Here is a 22,034-nt window from a genome sequence, read left to right on the forward strand (position 1 = left end):
GGAAAGTTTGAGAAACTGTGTGTGTGTTTGTGTGAGTGTTTGCTGCTTGGGACAGCCAGGTGAAACGTGTGTGTGGTGTCCAAACTCTGCAGGGGGGCACTAATCCTGGTTTCTCATGCTAATCTGGGTATTGAGCTGCTTTATGGGGGGTCGTGCTGACACCTGGTGGTGTGGAGGTCAAAGTGTGTGTGCGTGTTATGATTATGGTGTGCGTGCAAGTTGTTTGTTGTGTGTCTAGTTCCCCCTTGTCCTTTAAAAATGTCACAGATGGGACAACTCCTGATGAGTGGGCACACTGTGTGTATGTGTGTGTGTGTGTGTGTATGTGCTCATTGTTCGGAGTGTTCCGTCCTCGATATCCTACTCTCAATCTCTCCACTGATCCTTAACAACCTACTTAGTGACAGACACCAATGCTCCCAGAGCTGTTTCCGACCCCCCCATACCCCCTCGGACATGTTGCATCAACAGGAAACCAGTCCTGTCCAGCGAAGGCCACCACTACTTGCAATGACAAGTCCCTAGACAAACAACTTACATCCTCACACTGGACTCACCACCGTTAAACAATTCACCTGATTCCCACCAAGCACACATTTATAATAAGCCTTAACTGAAACAAACACTTTCTTTAAAGTGACTTTTACTGGCGTCTAGAATGTACGATTTTCTGGGAGCTACATTATTATAATATCAAAGGCATAGATTGAGACCCTGGCAAGGGAATGGGAAGTATGAGTCGTGAATAAAAATGGGGAAAAAAAGGGAACAGACTACTTTTTACAGTCAAAAGTAGCCTAATTCTCCTGGCGCAGTTCTGACGATGTTTCAAGAGGAGAACTGCATTGTGGGTAGAAGAAGTCGGCGGTGCACACCAGAGAGTCTAGAATTAGATGAAACCGGAGTGGAGGCGATGACGTCAGAGCTCCCCAAGACGCTGGAGGGGAGAAAGAGAGTGATGGGAAAGTCTTCCAGGATAGATGGCGTAAAAAGTGAAAAGGGGAGAAAGCGTATAAAGAGTGAGTTAGAGGATGAGAGGAGACAGTGAGTGTGCAAGTGAGCGGACAAGTGAGTGAGCTAAGGGAATGCATTAAACAAAGGAAAACTGGTCTGCACCTCAGTTAATGAAACTAAATAGACAAAACCCAACCTCACGGTTGTTCCATCACGGCATTGTTTAGCGTTGTTGTTCTATTCTGGGTAGATTGTGGAAAGTGGCATTCTGGCTTCCCCGTCTGACGAATAGGATTCTATGTGGCAACAGATGTCGTGGGAACCATGGAGGATCGGACTTCTTCTCAGACAGATGTTTGTGTGTGAGTGAGTGTGTGTACTTGCGTGTGTGTGTATTTGTGCATGAGTGTGAGTTTGGTGTGTGTGTGTGTGGTTGCTTCCCTCAGGAATTCCCCTGATATGAACGGTCATACACATTTTTCTCAGCCTCCCAGAACAGTTAGAGGTGATGTGATTCCCTGAGACCAACCGTCAAATATCTGGGTGAAAAACTATTCAAGAAACATACTCTAGGTCTCAGGAAGGAATCTCAAATGTGTAGAATATAAGGAATTAAGTATATTTCTTTTTCTTGTCATTGTTAAATGCTGTATTGAGTGTGCAAACAATGGACATCAGTACCATGAAGCTCTTCTGGTCTTAACTAAGGAATGTAGACGTCATCTCTCCCGCCCTCTCTCTTTCTCTCTCTGTCTCTCTCTCTCTCTCTGTCTCTCTATCCATCCCTCCAGCTCCATCCAATTCTCTTTATTAGACCTTGTTGGGCTACCTTCACTTTGATGGTGCTGGGCCAGGGTTTTCATAACGCAGAGCAATAAACCAGTCACCCTGCAAGCACAGACACACACACAGACCTATGAAATAAAATCCATGACAATACACTATCCACAACCCCCATATTCCCACCCCATCCCACACACAGATGCACACACCCCCTCAGACACACAGACACACGTGCACACTCACACCCACGGAAGTCTGAAATATCACCCAGCCTTGCCCCAGTGCTCACTGGGCACTTAAGTGTCACTTATGAATGAATTAAATAACATTGATTGCTCACATGAAACCCATATCTGTGGGTGTACATAGTACGTGTGTCTGTATGTGTGTTCAACTTTGATATGTGAGTCTGTACGTATGTGTGCACAGCAAGTGTATTGAAGTGTGTGTGTGTGTATTTGTGTGTGTCCATGTGTCTCTGTGTGTCTGTGACTCCACAGTTTCTATTAACCTTACTATGTGCTGAGTGACTAGTTTTCTTTATGATGGGTAGTAGCAGGCTCAGCAATATAACCACACCACCAATCTGTCGAACAAAGTGTGGAATAGAAGGCTCTGTAGCTGTTTAAATTGAGAGTAATTGTCAGTGGGCTAGTCATACATATGATCTGTATTTGTCTGTTTCATCTCTCTCTCTGTCTCTCTCTATCTCTAAATATCTCCCTCCTCTCCTTGCCCATCCCACTCTCTGTGTGTGGGGGCTCATTTCCTCAGTTGAGATCTCTCTCAGAATCTCTCCATCCGCTCTCTCAATCCCCCTGCTATGAGTGCTTTATTGAGACGAGTCAAGGTGGCAGCAAAACAGATATAATTGCCTCAGGAAGGGGTTATTGGAAAAATGGATGAATTGCTTTTTTTTGGAAAGGTGGGAAGGAAGGAGGGGTGTAAAGAATAAAAAACAGTCCTTAATAACGGTGAAGGTCGGGCTGCTGGAAATAAGGGGTAAGTAAGGGGGCAATTCTCCACGCTACAGCAGAATGCAAATGAATAAACACACGTACTGAAGCAGTTTTCTACCCTTCTCTACTCTGCATACTGGACCTCATTTATCTGTGTGTGTGTGCGTGTGTGTGTGTGTCTGTGTGTCTGTGTTTTGCCAATATTGTCCCCACTGACCAGCTGGACAAGATCATCTAAGGTGAGAGTTCCTGCCAGTTGGGGTCACTGAAGTTCATCGCCATGGTTACAATCAAACACCAGAAAACATGCTTGATGGGAGTATGAGAGGAAAGGAGAGGAGGGGACAGAAAAGGAAGAGATGAGATGAGCGATGTTTCAAATGTACCTATGGCATTTGTCATAAGACTATGTATAGTCTAAGATCTCAGAATTATTGAGTTTTCTGCATCGAATTTTCGTAATTCAGGACTGCCAAATAATGTTTTTGTACTATTGATCCTTGGGGGGAGGGGGGGGGGCTTCTGTGCTCACAGACCAACCTAAACTCTTTTTGCAGCCAGTGGAGCACACAGCCCTCACTGGCACATACGCTGGAGTAAGAACACACATTGTATTTCACGACACTGTGTAGTGCAGCCAAAACAACCTATTGAAAAAGGATAGGATGTAGCTGTGACTGTACTGTTCGTGTCTGTAACATTACCATGAAGGAGGGAACAGAAAGGACATGCACTTTGGGACGTAAACACGACAGATGGAGAAGAGGAGGAGGAGGAGAGTACAGAAGAGAAGAAAAGAGAAGAGGGAGAAGAGAAGGACAGGAGCGGAGAGCAACCTCTAATTGTAGGGTTTGAATGAACTGTGTGTCTGTGTGTATCTATGTCTGTCTGTGTGTGTCTATGTGTCTATATGTGTCTGTGTGTGTCTGTGTGTGTCTGTGTGTGGGAGGTGGCAAATTAAGGAGCAGGTGTATCAGGGATAGAAGTACACGGGTGAGGAGTGAGTCAACAATCGTCATGCTGTGTGTGTTTGTGTATGTGTGTGAGTGCGTGTGTGTGTGTGTGCATGGTACCAATATATAACCCTGAGGAGGAAGGAAATATTAGAGGTAAATGTTGTTAGTTCCGGGTTTTTCCTGCCCTAGTGTTCTGTCTGTCTCCATTGGTGTGTGTTCTAGTCCCGGTCTCTCTCTCTCTCTCTCTCTCTCTCTTTCTCTCTCTCTCTCTCTCTCTCTCTCTCTCTCTCTCTCTCTCTCTCTCTCTCTCTTTTATACATATATATATATATATGTGTTTTCCTTTTGTCAGTCCTTGTTGGTCATTGTTTCTATGTCTATGTGACAATCCGTGCTGGGTTCTGGTTTTGAATTAAGCTACGTCATGATTCTTGTTATCCTGCCTTTGTCTCTTGCTCTTGGGTCCACTTCCTACACACTCACGTGGCAATGTCCGTGTGTACGTTTTAAAACCAGTTTTACCTTACAAACTGTTTATGTGGAGCACATTGAGTCTGCTTCATGTATGAATTATGTAAATAAAGTTGCCTTACTTTTTTTGTTTTTGTTTCTTTGCTCATCTTATGGTAGGAAGTGTCTCCAGAAGAAACAAAACGGAAGACATTTACGTAACAGTGAAACATTTAAACCCTGATAAGACTGCCCACAATACAACTTGAGTTCAGTGGAAAAACAAGCTGTTTTTGTTTTTCATAACAGCAAACCAGAGAAAATCAGCAGAAATTGTAACCCCACACACAAACATCACCGCATACACTCACATAATCATGCCACAAGCGCTGGATTATGCAAATCCTGGTCAAATTTGCCAGTCAGCCAATCATGCAAATAAAGATCTTGATTGTCTTGACAGTTAAGGGAAAAAAACAAAGAAAGACTCAAGTAACCTAAACACGACACCTTCAGTCAGAGACAGCTATCACAATTGGCACCTCAATTTACGTAACTGACAGTTTATATTCACTTGCAGAAACCCAATGAGGTGAATATAACTTTCATAATGAGATTTGATACTTAGGTAAATGAGTTCACTCTTAAAATAAATCTCTACCGTGTCTTGATCTGTGTAGTTTGGCGTCCCACAGTGAAGCCATAATAGAATAACGATGTACCTTCTCTCTACAGACTTGGCATACCTTGACACAATATCTGAGAAAAACGTTTCTTTGTCAAATATTGTCAATGCCTCCAGGCATATACATACTTAAGCAGCCATTTTCTCTTTTTGAACAGAAGTCTTCTTTTTCCTCCTCCTCTCTTTTTGCATTCCTCTTCGCTCTCGTCCTTGACAAAAAGTCTAATGAGGTAAGGTGTGGGTGTTTCTTTGAGTTTTTGTTTTTTCACTCACTCACTCACTCACTCACTCACTCACTCACTCACTCACTCACTCACTCACCCACTCATTCACTCACACTCACTCACTTATTCACTCACTCACCCACCCTCTGCACGACTATCGAAGGCTGTCCACTTTTAAGAAGCGTTCCTTAACCTCATCAGCACATACAAGCCTTGTCGGTGATATCATCTCTATGGAAACGCAGCAAGGTGGTAGAAGCAGGAGTGGGCCCACACTTGCTGGCTAGCTGTGTGTGTGTGTGTGTGTGTGTTTGTGTGTGAGAGTGTGTGTGTGGGGGGGATAACAGCAATAGCTGGACTAGCATTATCATACCTCCCCCAGAGTTTGTAAATGTGAAATGGCTAGGAGGTGATGGGAAGGAAGGCAGTGAAGGAGAAAGAGAAGGAGGAAGGGAGAGAGAGAGGGAGGAAAGAAGAGATGTGGAAAGAGAGGGAGGGATGAAGAAAGAAGAGATGTGGAAAGAGAGGGAGGGATGAAGAAAGAGAGCGAGGTAGAAAGAGAGGGAGGGATGAAGAAAAAGAGCGAGGTAGAAAGAGAGGGAGGGATGGGGGGAATCCACAAAGCAGATGTTGGACCCACAGGTGAGAGCCAGCACGAGACCCCCGATCTGACACCGACTACTGTACCACAGACACACACAAACACACACACACACACACACACACACTAACATGAACACACAAGCACATCCACAGCCACACTTGTGAGTGACAGCGGGAGCCTGGGGTCGATGTACATGTAGCAGGAGGATGAGAGAGGACTGGGGTATGTGATAAATATTTGAAGCTTAGCCAAGTAAATCTGAAACCATCAATCACACTGTAGGCCATGCTGGCATGTGTGTGTGTATACATATTTGTATGATCTTTGATGATTGTGAATACCGGGTGTAAGTGACATGTGTCTTTGTGTGTGTTTGGTGTGTGTAGGAATGTGTATGTAAGTGTGTGTTTGATGTGCTTAACACCACTGTGAAATTGGCACGGTTAAATCAATAACATAATGCAGCAATAACATATTTCTTGAATAAGAAATTGTCAGAAATTAATCTTAAAGTATTGCACAGAGTCGGTGAAGTGAAGGAAGTTTATTACTTGCGCTTATGAAGCAAGGAGACAAATCAGATTGCCGTACAAAGTTGTTTGTCGACCAGTCTCCTTGCAACACCATTAAAACAACACAGTTCTCCATAGTCATTGGTCCATCCACAGGTCATATGTCTATGGCTGCACACAGATACATTTTTGGGCGATTGTCTAAATCTTTCTGCTCTAACCTTTTTCAAAAACATTTCTCTGACTCTGTTCTTCAGATTAAATATGCAAAAATATACAACAAAGTATAATATTATAAATAAAAAGAAACCTCAGGCACATTCCGAAATGTACTTTCTTTCAGATTCAGCATGTCATGATAAATCTATTTCATTTGATCCCACATCTCAACGCACAACTCTCCCAACAGCACTGAGAGCACCTTTGAAAGGTACAGGCAGCACTAGGTCAAAGGTCAACCAAACTCACCACAACAGTGTCAAGAGTGCCTCAGCTAAGTGCCATCGAATGCAAAAGAATGTGTGGGTGTGTGATTGTGCATTGTAGAGTGCCACGGTACACTCTACAATCTCAGAAAAAGAGAACTATTTGTTACTGTGAAAAAAAGGTTTCTGAAAGCGGATAGACCATTTTCGAGGTCAGACATTTTGCTTGGTTCTGAAAAAAAACAATTTCTCCAATCCAAACCCTGTAAATCTTCCATCCTAAAAGAACAATAAGCTGAAACATTTCATAGTGCTCATGCATTTCTAAGGCTAAATGTACACTAATAGGGATACATTTAAAAACTAAACTAAAACGCTCTCTTTCCACACCAGCGTTTTCAAGTGTTTTCCAAAAGTTGCTCATCCGCACTGAAACGTCTGAAAACGCTTTTGTCTCTGTACTGCGCATGAGTAAAACTGAAGACGCTTCGACATGCGTAATTTCCGTCAGGCGTTTACTGTAACGCAATTAAACTTGAGAGTAGCCCAAAAAACTGCGATACAACATTGTCCACCATCTTCTTTTGGACTGAGTGGGTCACATGACAGCGTCTGATGACTGTAAATGGCAAGACCACACTACAACGCGAAAACTGCCTTTTCAAATTCATCCACTTTGGAATGCGATTTTAAAAAAGCTCAACTTTCAATAATAAAAACGGCCTTCTGTCCTCTCAGTAAGGGCCAATCTTAAAAACCATTCTTGAAACACAGCGGACCAAGGATATTCATTTGGGAACACATGCTGTACCTAGACGACAAAAAAACTTCCAAACAAATGTTGAGGGGGGTTATATATTTCTAGAATCCTTTTTCTTTCTCTTAGTTTCTCTGCATCTTTCTCTCTTCTCCCTCCTCTCCTCCCTCTTTCTCCTTTCCTCCATCTATAAAGACCCTTTCATGGCGTCTGGGCTGTAAGGAGCTGGGTAGAGCGTAATGAGGAGTCCTTGTAGCCACACAAGGAACGGTGTGTTTGATAACAGATCCTTAGAGTACCAACCTGAGTTGAATATTCAATTAATCACAGGTGAACTGTACACACCCACACATGCCAACAAGCAGCCACCCACGCAGGCTGGCGCGCACAACCACACACCCACACGGTGGTATTGAGACCCTAGGTAAATGGTTTGTAATGAGAGATAAGATCCAGACTCCACAACTCAATGGTTCTCAAATTACATTTTAAAGTCAGATGAGGCCTTTTCAGATAGCTGACAAATGATGTGTCTTCCTGTTAACTGGTGACGAGCAGGATGCCGAAGGAATCCCTGCTTCCCTCTTAGTCTCTCTTTCTCTCTCCCTCTCTTTCCCTCTCTCTCTCTTTCCCTCTCTCTCTCTGTCTGTCTCTGTCTCTGTGTCTCTCTCTCTCTTTCTCTCTCTCTCTCTCTCTCTCTCTCTCTCTCTCTCTCTCGTAGTTTGGAGCAGACCAAAACAATCAAAACTGATCACCCTATTATACGTGTTACCACACCTGTCAGGACTGATTTCTAATTAGTGTTTGATTATATCAACATTTAATAATGAGACAACCAGTTCCATCAATAATTATTATTCTATTTTTGAAGACTTTTAAGCTTTTGAATGTATTTGGGGGCTGAGTAGAAGCAGGGCTGTGTTTGATTTGTTTGTTTTGCCGACAAAAATTAATTAAAAGAAATGTAGACAAACCCATTGATGCAGATAATCGTGATAGCAATAATGTAATCACAATTATGTTTAGAAAAGCTATTGTAATTTCTTATGTAAATTACGTGATTTACATAACTGCTCTCACAAACATATCTCTGTATTATTGTCACCATCATACTCACCAAAAAGGGTGAACTCCAGAATGTTGAGCAAATAGGTTTAATGCCACGGATAGAGAAAGTGAGAAATTAATGATTATGTATATAGATTAATGTTGTAAAAGGGGAGTAAAAAAGGATGAGAGAGAGAGCCAGCAAGCCAAGCTGAAGCCCCTCACCTCTGCCCCGCTTCACACCTGACTGCGTCATCCCCACTCACTGTTAATCTGGAGGTCTGAGGAATGTCAATCCCTCAATTTTACACCGTAAAGTTCCTTCCCCTAAACCCCCCCTCTCCAGCTGAGGATGTTGTCAAGGCAACAGCCGCCTGATGATGTATGAAATCTTGAAGGGAGAGGTGGGTTGTAATGAGGTGGGTTCTTGTACATCTCAAGAATTGTACTTGATACAAATCAAAGCATGCTAACCTGCACTGTTCTTCCTCAACTCTCAAGAGCTGAACACTCACTCACTCACTCGCAACACAACCCAGTCAGACCTCCACCAGTGTGCCATCCTATCTAAGAGCCTTGGTCTAAATGTCACTGCGTAATGTGCTCCTAAAATAGGCTTCCAGTGTCCAGCCTCTATCCAGAAAAAAACACACCATGGCACAACAGCCAGAGACTACAACACACCACACAGAGCCCATCAAACATGCATGGCTGTGTGTGACCTCAGAGAGACAGCCAGTGGCCTGTGCCCCCATCCCCTTTCCCCACCTCCTTCCCACCTCCTTCCCATCTCCTCCCCTCCTCCTCCCCACCTCCCCTCCGTCAACTTCAGTTAATTAGAGTGAATTATTCATTCAGGCCTTTGTACCTGTTAAGTGTTTTCCCTTCCTGTGTGTTGCACTCTCACAGTGCAACACACACACACACACACCACTCTGAGATACAGAAGGTTGCTCTTGCCTTTCAATCTGTTCTCAGGTCAGGGTGAAGCATATCACTCTGCTAATATGGTATATAATATAGTAATTAGCTTCGTCAAACAGCCACTGTGTGTGCATGTGTGTGTGAGGGAGAGAGAGCCTCTGACTAGAGAAGCAGCCATTACGATGAGACTGAATTCCAAAAATGATCTAATTAACATTCTACAATTTCATATTCCCAGACTCACCGATTTAAGGAAGTCAAAGACAACAAATGAATTCCAGAACGTGATACGAATACATTTGTTCTTTTTCACTCTCTTCCTCTTGAGGCTGGTGATGGGTTGATCAGAGGGATGGAGGAAAGAAGGATAAACTAAAAAACTTGACTACATGTCTTTAATTTCTTATACATGAAAAGATTGTTTTGAATGCCCATTTTGGATGAAACATTGGTCACTTTAATTACTTCTTCTTCAGAACCACATTCACACGCTTCCCCGAACAGACATGAAGAACTCTGTAGACTCTCCTTGACACTATTGGTTGAAGATATACTGAAGAATATTCACATGGTGGAATGGATGGAACCAAAACAATTGTTTTATGTAATTGTCAGAGGGCTCTAGAACCTGTTCTGGTACTAGTTAGCATCATTCTTCCAGGACTAAAGGGTGCTCCTCCTCCAGTTCCTTCTTGTCTGACTTTCACTGGTTTTGATCCTCAAAGGCTGACTACTTTACTTCTCTAATAAACAAACCATCAGCATTCACTGAATCCTTCTTCCAATAACTCCATCTTTCTTTCCACCCCTCCCTCCATACCTCCCTCTCATACTGTAGTCTGTGCCTTTTATGTAACTGACATGTTTTGCTATTAAGAAGAGAGAGAGAGAGCAAGAAAGAGAGAGTGACAGAGAGAAAGAAAGATAAAAAGAGAGAGAGAACAAAACCAGGCAGCACTAAGTGATCACAGTGCACCAGCAGAGATTTGACCCATATAGCCCACTGCTTGTTTAATCAACCTACTGGCAAAGCAACAGAGGGACAGGAAAAAGAGAGAGGGAGAGACAGAGAGAAAATATAGATTTAAAAGTGTATTTTCCATTGTTTGGGAACATGTTCACAGACGGGGTCTTGAAATATCCTGTAACAACAATTTAACAACACTAAATTTGTGCTAACTGTTTTCAGTAATCAATAAACATATTAAGTAGGAAGACTACAAAGTGGAAGTGGGTATTGTCAAGCTAGAAAGTTACATGGGGCTGATGTCAAAGGGGCGGTTAATGCCAACTGGGGGGTGGGGGATGTATGCTAGCTGGATTGTGTATGCAGGATGCACATCATATTTTTTCACTTCTTTAAACTGAAATCATATTAATAAAGTAACTTGATATACACTTACGGTTGAGATCAAGAAAAGGCTACCACAAGTGTACCAAACTTAGTATGACAGCAGAAGACACACTGCTTTGTGTCGGTGAGTCAGATATGCAATAATGTGTCACAATTCTCTTGGTAACCATAGACACAGAACGCCACCAGGCTATGTCAGTCATTTATTTGTTGGCAAACAACTTTCACTGTTACAACAAATATTAGTTATGAGATCATTCAACTTGGAACCCATACAAAAAGAATAAATAATAATTCTGAATAATTGTAGTAATAATAGTAATCATAATCATGATCATAATAATTAATAAAAAAGTATTACCTGTCAGTGCGCTTTCATCGTCTCTATATTACTTTCTACCAAGTCTTTCTCTATTTTTGTTGGTTTTTCTCTCTAACCCCCCAGAAAACGGATAAATAAATGATTTCTCTCTGTGTGACGGGGGGACGTGGTTGAATACACATCAGTCTCTCAAGGATATCTTCCCCTGAAAGAAGTAAACATTGGCTTCTCACATTGGTCTGGGTTGAGTTTAATCGTATCTACATCCACACTGGTGTTACTGTGGCATTGTCCATGTATGGGTGGGGGAGACAATATTTGGATATTTCCTTTATCAAACTCTTTAAAGGTGGAAGTATTGTTGGATTGTGTTTATCTGCATCTGTGCTCTGTACCAGCAGGTTTGGAGCAAGGCCCTTGTGATCCTGCAGATTATAATCCCTCTTCAGAACGATAGCTGGCAATGGAGGGTTATGCTGCCAAATGTAAGAAAAATGCTCAACAGCTTCTCATTGTTCGATTGACTTCCTCTCTTTGCCAGCAGACATGTGTCACATGACAGGATGTATTATGTTCAACCTCCAATCGGGCCTCCACTTCCTTAACGGAAAAAATCGACCCTTCTATTTTGACATCCAAAAGCAGAATCCTAGCCATTACTTTGCCAAACAGTAGTATCATTTAACCTGGTTGAAATCTACAAAGTGGTAAAAAATATATATATAGTTACAATTGGTTTTCAAAATATAGGTGATAGTAATGTTGCTATAACAACATCCTATAACAACCAGAATGACGTGTGTTTGTGTGTCTGTGTGCAATGTTGCTCTGTTTTTGCTGAAAGTCTAAAAAGACAGGTTGTTTTAAACTGGTGCACCATGAGAGTAGTTATAGGTAACCCAGTGAACTGAACTAATCCATATTATCTTTACCAGTACAGTTCCATAAAAACGAAAAACAAATAATAAAACGCATACTCAGTCATATGCTCGTATCTGTAATCTGTACAATACATAGAAATTGTGTGATTACTTTATGATCCTCAAATAACAGACCTTTGTTACAGAAGATAAAATAACCCAAAAATTCTAATAATCCAAATGTTTGTTTTCGATCCACAGTCCTTGGGTCTGTCTCAATGTAACAGAGGGAGAAGTCAGTCCACCTCGTGGGGATGTTACTGGAGCCAAGGTGATGTGGCTGTATTTACAGATCTCCTCAGCAGACACAAAGAGAGGGAATACGCTCAACTAATAATCCACATTTTAGAAGAGTGTGTGTGGGTGAGAATCTATGATACATATACCCCACTTGATTGGCAGGTAGTAGGATTGGCCGGTTCAGTTAAGGAAGTCTCGGGTGCATGAGGGACACTGCCTCCCGTTTGCCTCCTGTTTGACCCTCTGGTAAGGAAGGAAACATCCCTGTTGAAGTCTTTCATAGTGAGGCACACAGAACTCCATAGTCCAGAGGTTTGGCCTGGGTTCAGATAGTGGGGACTAAGCTACGATCTGCTTGAATTCCATACTAGGGTTTACAGGATTATAGTCCACAGTTCAAGGGCTGGGTAGCAAGAGGTGTACAACTACAGAGCCCTTCTCTTTCCATCCTTACCTGATTCCTTCCCTGTTATGCGACACATATATATCTATATATAGTTCCATTTCCCAATGATATTAACAAATATGCTCCTTGGACCAATTACTCTAGGCTTGTCCAATCACATCTACCTGACCGGAAACCGTCCTAACCCTGTCCTATGATATTTCAGCATTTCAAAAAGGCAAGGGCCAAGGCACTGTGTAGTTAATGCCTATATTATCATGGCACATTCTGTAGAACAGAAAACTACAAAGCTCAACTTTTTGTTCTACTGAACAATGTCTTAACAGTAAAGACATCTGAACTCCATATAGAGCCCCTTGGTCCTTGCGTTTCTGAGGGCCAATGATGCCGTTCACACAAGAGACACACTTCCAGTCTACAAACATCTCCTACCTAACCCTGGCAAAGCTTCCCTTCATTCCCTTGTTCCAAAAGATCCTTCACTATCCTTCACAAGGTCATCATCAAGGGACTATCTGGTGTATTAGTCATTTTAGGTCATCCCAAACTGTCAGTCAACAATGAAGGACCACTATATGGGGAAGTTGGGTATGAGGGTGGGGGTGGCCGCCAGTTGGGGGTCTTCTGATTGGTCTATAGGCTGGTGACCAAGTGGGAGGGGTCCACGGGGGGCTCCTCGGGCGACGAATCGGAATCCTCCTTGTTTGGGGGCACCATGTAGCCGTCGCTGCCCCCTCGGCCCATCTGGTAGTAGCTGTGGAGCTCGTGGAGGTGGTTGCGTGAGCCGAGGTTGGGCATGCTCTTGTAGTAGACGTCGTCCAGCTCGGGCGCCGTGGCACTCTTGCACGGCTGCAGCTCTGTGGAGCCCTCGCCGTCGGCGTCCGCCAGGCCGTTCACCTGACATTGGCCGTCCGGCGGGTCCGTTAACACCGGCATGCTGGTGTAGAGGGAGTCCCTGTGATTGGGTGAGTGGTTCTCTGTGTGCTCGTTGGTCAGCAGGGGGAAGAAGCTCTCGCTGGTCTCCTGGGGGATGCGGCGGGGGCGGGAGAAGCTGTGGGGGCCGTGGCTGTCGGGGGGCGGGGGCCTGGGGGGCAGGAGGGGGGCGTTGGACTCCTCCCTGATGATGTCAAGGACCAGATTCTCCTCGTGGGGGAACGCCGCCGGGTTGTCCAGCACCATAGGGCTGTCGTCTTGGACCCCGCCCACACCGACGCTGACCCCGCCCACACCGACCCCGCCACCGCCAACGGCGCCGCTGTTGCCCACGCCGTTGCCGACGTTGTTGTTGACCAGCTTGTTCATCAGGTTGTGGTTGCGTTCGGTGGTGGAGCGCTCGTGGTTATTCATGTAGGACGGGATGTAGTTGGACGTCAACTCCTTCAGGATCTTCTTCTCCAGAGTGGTTTCCTTGTGGTTACCGTGGGTACCGTAGCCACCGCGGTCCAAGATCTGGACGCAGTCGCTCAGGTACTCGCTGCTCGCCATGCTGTAGTTGTTGCCGTGGTTACCGTTGAGCGGGAGCGTATCCATAACGCTGGAGTCCCTGGCGTTGTTCAGCATTCCCTCTGAATGATGACAACAAAGCAAAATGATCAGCAATGTCCAGTGCCAATTGCAAAGTAATATTATGCTGCAAAGTACAGAAAAGTGTTGTCCGTTAGCATAGTGGTGTGGTGTTGTAGTTGGGTAGGGTGAGTAGACTCGTACTTGTGTCTCTATAGGAGGCTATGGGACAGCATGAAGGAGAGGAGAGAGAAACACACAGTGAGCATACACAGAAAACACACAGATACAGGTCAACAGGATGAACCAGAGTTATTGCCAGGCTGCCATTGTAAATAAGAATGTTTGTGATTTGTTGGAGAATGACTTTCATGGTAAAAAAAAGTTTAATGAAAACATAATATATATATTCCTTTTCATATACAGATACTGTAAATTCCTCATCCTTTGTAGTGTACTTTGGGCTATAGTGCTCATAACTAAGCTTAGTTATTTCAATTATGATATAACTACCCTCTTCTAAACTCACCACAAATAAATACAGTATGTTCTAAACTTAGACAGATACACAACACAACAGGTACCACACAGAAAAAGCTGAATGAAACAACAGGAAGCACATAAAACTGAGAAATGCAAAAAATCATAAAAACCTCGAAGATTCATGTCTCCCAGGAGGTCTCCAAAAGATTTAGATGAATCTGCTTCTTATAAGACTAACAATAAAATACTTTGTAACTGTACTTTTTTATGCACTGTTAAAGTCTTTATACACTCCTCTCCAGCAAATCGGGAATGACCAATTGTTGGCTTGCATGAGCTGCAAATCCCGATATCTTTGGTTGCCTCACCTGGGAGCCATTACAGTACATCAAACATGCAGACAGAAGCATAATGGGTGGCGGCCATTTTAAAACCTACAAACCATGCACAGTTAAGCCCTGTAAAACACCCCCCAAAGAAGGGAATACAAATGCCTAAAAACGAAAAAACCTTTTCTTCTTAGAATGCTCTTTAAAACACTAGAAGGTTCTAGAAGCGTGAGTCACACCTTGCGTGCTGTACATGCCCACCGCAGGGTTGTTATAGACTGCAGAGTCGCCCAGCAGAGTGTTATAGGGATTGTTAGAACCATGGGGACGAAGGAGAGCATTAGTTATAAGATGATTAGCCATGGCCCCTGGTGCAGGGAGAGAGACAGGGGCGGAGGGATAGAGGGAAGGAAAGAGTGAGGACATTAGGAAGGGAAGGTAGGTGTGTGGCAGACAGAGAGAAATAGAGAGGGGGAGAGAGAGAGGGAGAGGAAGAAATAGAGAATGGGACAAGGAAAGAGAGGAAGGAGGGATTCAGGCAAAGGCAGAGAGAAATAGAGAAGGGGAAAGAGCATTGAAGCGAGGGAGAGAGACAGAGATGGGGATACAGGCAGAGGGAGCGAGAAAAAGAGGGTGGCGAAGAGAAAGAGATAATAAGGATGAAGAGAGTGTGTGAGAGCAAAGGGGAAGGAGAGAGAGAAGACATGTAAATCAAACAAGCTCAGTCTTATAGCGAAAAAGCCTGACACTCATTCCTGCAGCCACAGCACACAGGCAGAGACAGAGAGACAGAGAAAAAGAGAGAGAGACAGGTACAGAACAATACAATACATTTGAACATAACTACAGGGTCCCCTTTACAGAAGGCAACAAGGAGACAAATATGTTCCTTGTGCTTTTCTGCTCCTTGGGTAAAAGACAGACCACATTTAGACTTTACACACAGTACCAGGAGAGAGGGTGAGTGAACTGTACTTCCCTTCAGCCATGTTGGACATCTTGCTCTACAAAGGGAACCTGCTGCCCCTGAACATTAGCATTATCCACACTGCTTTCTCTGGGCCCAATTTGGCTGCACACTCACCAGAAAACCCACTCATCGCCCACGCGAGCACCTCAATTCTTTTCGATGTCAACGTAATAATCCCACTGAACAGTGTTTGAAATGTTGGTTTGTTTGGCTGCCGCAACAGAAAGAGCAGCTCAGTTCAGAGCGAGCTGGAAGTGAGGACAGGCAGGGGGAATTCAGGGATCTGAATAGAACAGAGCAGTCGCAGGCTGCCGTCTGGGATCTGAAATGAGCTTTGGTGTCATTTGGCGGCGTGTCTTATGGAAAGAGTGCAATCGGACCACCTCCATGGGCCCATTTAAAACATCACAGAGCTGATGTCTCCCTGTAGGAGTTTGAACTAGCTCTTAACTGCTACCATTAGAGTGTGTGGGAATGACAGATGCGGAGAGAGAGATAGGGAGAGAAAGACAGAGAGAGAGATAGAGAGTTATATATAGAGAGAGAGACAGATAGAGAGAGAGATACAGACAGATAGAGAGAAAAAGTGTTTGGCCTGCCCAGCTAAGTGTGTGATCACTCAGATCTCTGTCACACACAGTGTGTGCATTAGTATCAATCTGTCATACTAACGGCTTATTAGTGTCGGGGACCACACCTAGATTTAGAGACTGGTGTATGTGTCTTTGTGTGTGTGTCTGTGTGTGTGCAGGTGGGCATGAGTCTGTGAGTCTGTGTCCTCATTACCCTGTATTAGAGGTGACCAGACTCATATGTTATCTCCCCCAAATAATTACCCTACATGAGAGGGTACACACACACACACACACACACACCTACACACACACACACACACACACACACACACACACACACACACACACACACACACACACACACACAGAGCGGACATCCCTTCAGCTCTTCAGCTATGGGGAGCAGAGTAATGCAGTCCTAATCCAATCCTACTTCTAGTCTAACTCAGTTTGAGCAAGATGTCTAATCTCAGTCCTAATTCCCTGGTCTCAAAGGGAAGATTAGAGGTCATGGTAAAGAGGAGGAAGGAGTGGGACCCCCAGGGGGCGTGCTTACCTCGGTTGAGCGTGGCGGAGCTGGTGATGTCACCGCCGGTGATGAAGGAGGACTCCTGCTTCCTGACGGTGTCATTCCACATCCTCCTGATACGACTCTGGAGGAGGGAGGGGGGGAGGCGGGAGGGGGTGATTAGGGGGTGCGGGCAGAGGGGGAGGGGGGGGTGATAAGGAGGTATTGTGAGGAGCATGGAGGAGGGAGAGTGAGAGGCAGTAGACAAAAAGAAAAGACAAGAGACAGAGTGAAAGAGGGAGTCGGAGGATGGGAGACAGGGCGAGTGACAAGAAATAGAGAAAAAAACCGAGAGAGAGAGAGAGAGAAAGAGAGAGAGAGAGAGAGAGACAACAGCAGCCAGAGAAGTGGCGACAGGGGACACAGGGAGAAAAACCAAGCAAACAAACAAACAGTCAGTTCAGTGGATGCTGCACTCTCCCCGAGTCTCTCCCTCACGGCGTCGTGCGGCTGTGTCGCTGGGCAGGGGCCTCACCTGGGAGTCGGCGGTCGAGTAGCGTCCGGCGGCGCACGCTGGCAAGCTCACCTGGGAGCCCGTGGAGTAGCGTCCGGGGACGCGGGACGTGGTGGCCTTGCTGGACGATGACATGGACGTCTCCACGCTCTTCCCGCTGCAGCAGTGCGTACGCAGGCACTTGCCATACTCTTTGCGCACCTGTGCAGACACAAAAACAGACACTAGTTAGCAAATATCTTGGAGACCTGAGAGAGTGAGTTAGGCTGATGTGACCCCCCCCCCCCCCCCCACACACACACACACAGACACACACACATTAGATGTTATCTTTTACCCACAAGGTTAGGACAACTGTAATGAACAGTGAAACTACATTCCCTTCCAAATCTCATTCCTATAGGGACATATTCCATATCACTGTACATATAACCGGATTGAGATCCCAATCAAGTCTGAACAAATAAAACCATAATTGCTTTTTAACGACATAGTTGAACATGGAACCATGTTGCAACATGCTTTCTATTTAAACAGCTGTGGTCAGGGTAACACTAAGCATCCTGGGAGATGTAGATGTGAGGCTTCGCCAAAGAAAATCTCCTGCTATATGCTGGGGCTTTCTCTGGACACCTGACCTCGTGACCAGGCACACACACACACACACACACAAGTACACACACACACACATGAATCAGAGACAAAACAGTTTTTCATGGGACCATGGCCATGCTAAAGTAATAAACAATTTGTTTTAGTATGAGTCCTACTATATTTGTCCTTCTCTGGGCTGGGCCAGGACCAGGACCAGGACCAGGACCCAGAGAGACCCTACTGAGACGTGTGTGTTTGGGGGGTTCTCACCTTCTTCTGCAGAATGCAGTGGAAGATGAAGATGAACATGCCCTGCAGAGAGTTGAAGATGGTGAAGAGGTAGGCCATGATGACGGTGCTCTCGTTGATGTACATGAGGCCGAAGGCCCAGGTCAGGCCCAGCAGACACAGCAGAGCGATGGCTCCAATCACCCACGACCTGGGGGAGGGAGGAAGGAACATGAGCCTTTACTGCAGGAGGAAGATGGCATGGGGGGAAGCTTGCATCCCTGAGAATGTGGAGGTGTGTGTGTGTGAGAGGGCGGGGGGGGGGGGGTTGAGGAGGGGTGTCTGGTCATGTTGAGGACCCATGATGAGAGGAGCGAAGAGAGGGGACGGCAGGAGGACAGGAGGAAAGGAAGGAGGACACACTGTGTTTTGACCTGGCTGACCACAAACTGTTCTAAAGGAGAAGGACAACGTGTGTGTTCGTGTGTGTGTGTGGCCGGGCCTGTAAGTGGAGGGCATTAGAACCATTAAAAATGCCATTTCACACTAAAGGTCACTGGTTCTGGCCTGTCACAATCGCTATGATGGCCATTAGTTGATTGGCTGACTGGGCAGCGATCAGGTGGGCTACAGAAGCAAGGGATGAGGAGGAAGAAGGAGAGAGACTGACAAAGATACAAAGAAAGTAAGCAAGACTGAGAAGGGAGCAGGAAAGAGTGAGAGTTTGAGAAAGAGAGCGAGAGAAGGATAAAGAACGGGGAGGGAGAGAGAGACAGAGAGAGACAGAGAGAGACAGAGAGAGAGAGAGAGAGAGAGAGAGAGAGAGAGAGAGAGACAGAGAGAGACAGAGAGAGACAGAGACAGAGACAGAGAGAGAGAGAGAGAGAGAGAGAGAGAGAGAGAGAGAGAGAGAGAGAGAGAGAGAGAGAGAGACAGAGACAGAGAAAGACAGAGAGAGACAGAGAGAGAGAGACAGAGAGAGACAGAGAGAGACAGAGAGAGACAGAGAGAGAAGAGAGAAGAGATTGATTGAATGTGACTCTGTGGCACCACTGAGACAAGACATAACTTTCTCATAAAACCCATTTGACGACCCTCTTCAATAAAGGTTAGACTCATCTCTCTGTTCTCCATCACTGCCCCTGACCCCTCCCTCGCTTCCTCCAGCACGTGTTTTCTATCACTTCTCGATCTCACTTCTCTCCCCCACTTCCCTCAAATAACCTTTACAGGACACACTTCTGTTGTTTTTTAAATATCACAAATCACTTTCTATGGGTAAAAAAGTATAATAGGGAGCAGCACAGTCACATGGGTGGGATTGACAAACAGAAGAAAAGACACGCACCAATCAGAATGTTGCTCTGGAAGGCAACCATTCTGATTGGAGAGTGGCCTTACCCGAGCCAATCCTCAACAAACAGTATTTATGATGGCTGAAATGAAGATACAAAGAGAAACTGAAGCAAGGCAAAGAAAAGGAAAACGTGAAAGACGTGGTGATGAAACAACAAACAAATCAACAACACTAACATTCCAGACATGGAGGGTTAAAATTAATGAAATTACACAGTTTGCAAATTTCACAGCTTTTCCAGTCTCCAGCATCTGGTTAAAACAGAACACACATAACAACAAAGATCTTACTGTTCTCAGCCAAATCAGTGTCCCATCATCATCATCATTTATCTCTGTGTTTGATTTGTTAGCCTGAACTCCAACTGACTTCCATTCATCATTCATCAACATACATCACGATTAAACACGACGAACGGATGTCAGAAACAGCTCAAGCCAAACAGAATCCAGACTTTAGGCTGCTCCCTTCCATCAAAGCCTCAGCTCGGCCATCTTGTTTGAGTTAAATTGAGACTTTTGTTTGAACTGTAACCATCCAGGGAGAGGGCACTGGGCTCCTTTGATTGGCCAGCGGTTACAGTTGTAATGTCCAGCTGTGATTATGTCATAGCTCTGGAGCTTAAGTGACTGACGGTGATGAGGAGACACAACCAGAATGACAAAAAGAACGAGTGTGAGAGAGAGAGAGAGAGAGAGAGAGAGAGAGAGAAAGGGAGAGAGAGAGAGAGAGAGAGAGACGAGAGAGAGAGAGAGAGAGAGAGAGAGAGAGAGAGAGAGAGAGGGAGAGAAAAAGAGAGAATGTGACTGACACATGCACACTCATAACCACATACACACACACACACAGACTTACTTGATGTTGTCCAGACAGCCAGAGTCTGGTTTGAGGATGGCCGTGTGGTGAAACATCTTATAGAGGGCGATGCCAAGAAAGATCACATTCAGCTGAAATACACAGAAATGCATACACACCTAAGATTAAACAACAGTAGGCTTCAGGGTAGAAAGATGCCACTATGAAAATACAGATTGACCGATTATTTAATGAACTGATCAATGCTTTATTGATTTGTCCGCAGCGAGTAAATTGAGTAGGCATGTAAACATACAGAAGACTGGCTAATGATGAGTAGTCACATGGCATTCATCTAGCTTTGTGTGTCCAATCCTCAGTTCTGAGGGCGCATGTGTGTGAGTGCTTGTGTGTTTGAGAGGGTGCATGTGTGTTAGAGCCGTCTTGCGCGTGTGTGAGAGCGTGTGTGAGAGCGTGTGTGAGAGCGTGTGTGAGAGCGTGTGTGAGAGCGTGTGTGAGAGCGTGTGTGAGAGCGTGTGTGAGAGCGTGTGTGTGTCTAACGGCTCGTCATGCAGTCCTTCCTCCCACTCAGTCTCACAGTGAGCTGGGTAGTGATAGCTCGCCTGACATTTCCAAGGTGAGCCGAGAGCTGGATGTATACATGCTGACATTCATCTAATTGGCCCAATGTCCTAGTGCTTCACTACTACCTTCTCTCTCTCTCTCTCTCTCTCTCTCTCTCTCTCTCTCTCTCTCTCTCTCTCTCTCTCTCTCTCTCTCTCTCTCTCTCTCTCTCTCTCTCCCTCTCTCTCTCTCTCTCTCTCTCTCTCTCTCTTTCACGCTCACGGTCCATCTTTTTTCTCACTCACTCTGCCTGTACCTCACAGCCTCCATCTCCCTCCCTCCCTCCCTCCATCCCTCCCTCCCCTTCCCTCTCTCTATGACTAACACTGGAGCTGTTCGACAACAGCAGGCGTAGGTGGCGGTCTGCGTGTGTAGGAGGGGGGGGGGGGGGGGCGGACCACTAACGAGGGATTGAAGAAAGACAAAAGCAGTCTTCGCCAAACAGAAATTGAGGGAGGATTGCGAAGATAAGCCGTGCAGGTGAGAGTCTGTCAGGATGAGCCCAGCCTACACACATGTGAACAGAGTCCCTGAGACAGAGCCTCCAGGTGTCAAGACACGCCTCCACTCCCTGATGGAGAGGTTATTTCTGCGCCTCCTGCCCGTTGTCTTGCCTGCAAGAACGGCATGTATTGTAGGTCCGTGTGTGTGTGTGTGCGTGTGAGTATGCGCCTCACCATAATAATCAGAGTGGCAGGGCCAATGAAGCTCCAGATGAAGTATGTGTCCAAGCGCAGCCAGCACCTATGGAGAGAGGGAGCGACGGTGCGAGGGAGGGGAGAGGGAGAGACGGAGGGAGAGGGAGGAAAAGAAAGAGGGGCGACGTAAAAGAGAAATGGAGAGAGAACGAGACCCAGAGAGACCCAGAGAGAAAGAGATGAAGGGGGGAGGGAGGGAGGGAGGCAGAGAGCATACATTAGAGGAGGTGGGAGAGGGAGGGAGAGGTGAGGATTAAAAACATGCCTCAGACATGCTGAGGGATGGAGAGGCTGGGGGGATTTACCATCAGAGGACAGGACATACATCACAAAC

At 45.4% G+C, this 22,034-nt stretch overlaps 1 protein-coding gene across 1 annotated transcript; it reads right to left on the minus strand.

Moving 5' to 3' along the window:
- Nucleotides 1-10,824: 10,824 nt before the first annotated feature.
- On the minus strand, nucleotides 10,825-21,808 carry adgrl3.1 (adhesion G protein-coupled receptor L3.1; the record flags this gene model as incomplete). The annotated part of the gene is made up of 6 exons (XM_047045320.1): nucleotides 10,825-14,087; nucleotides 16,939-17,035; nucleotides 17,426-17,605; nucleotides 18,269-18,437; nucleotides 20,439-20,530; nucleotides 21,680-21,808. Coding segments are annotated over 6 exons (1,599 nt in total), but the record flags the coding sequence as incomplete, so codon positions are not given.
- Nucleotides 21,809-22,034: the final 226 nt, after the last annotated feature.

Source organism: Hypomesus transpacificus, chromosome 22 (genome assembly GCF_021917145.1).
Source record: "Hypomesus transpacificus isolate Combined female chromosome 22, fHypTra1, whole genome shotgun sequence".
Taxonomy (NCBI): Eukaryota; Metazoa; Chordata; class Actinopteri; order Osmeriformes; family Osmeridae; genus Hypomesus; species Hypomesus transpacificus.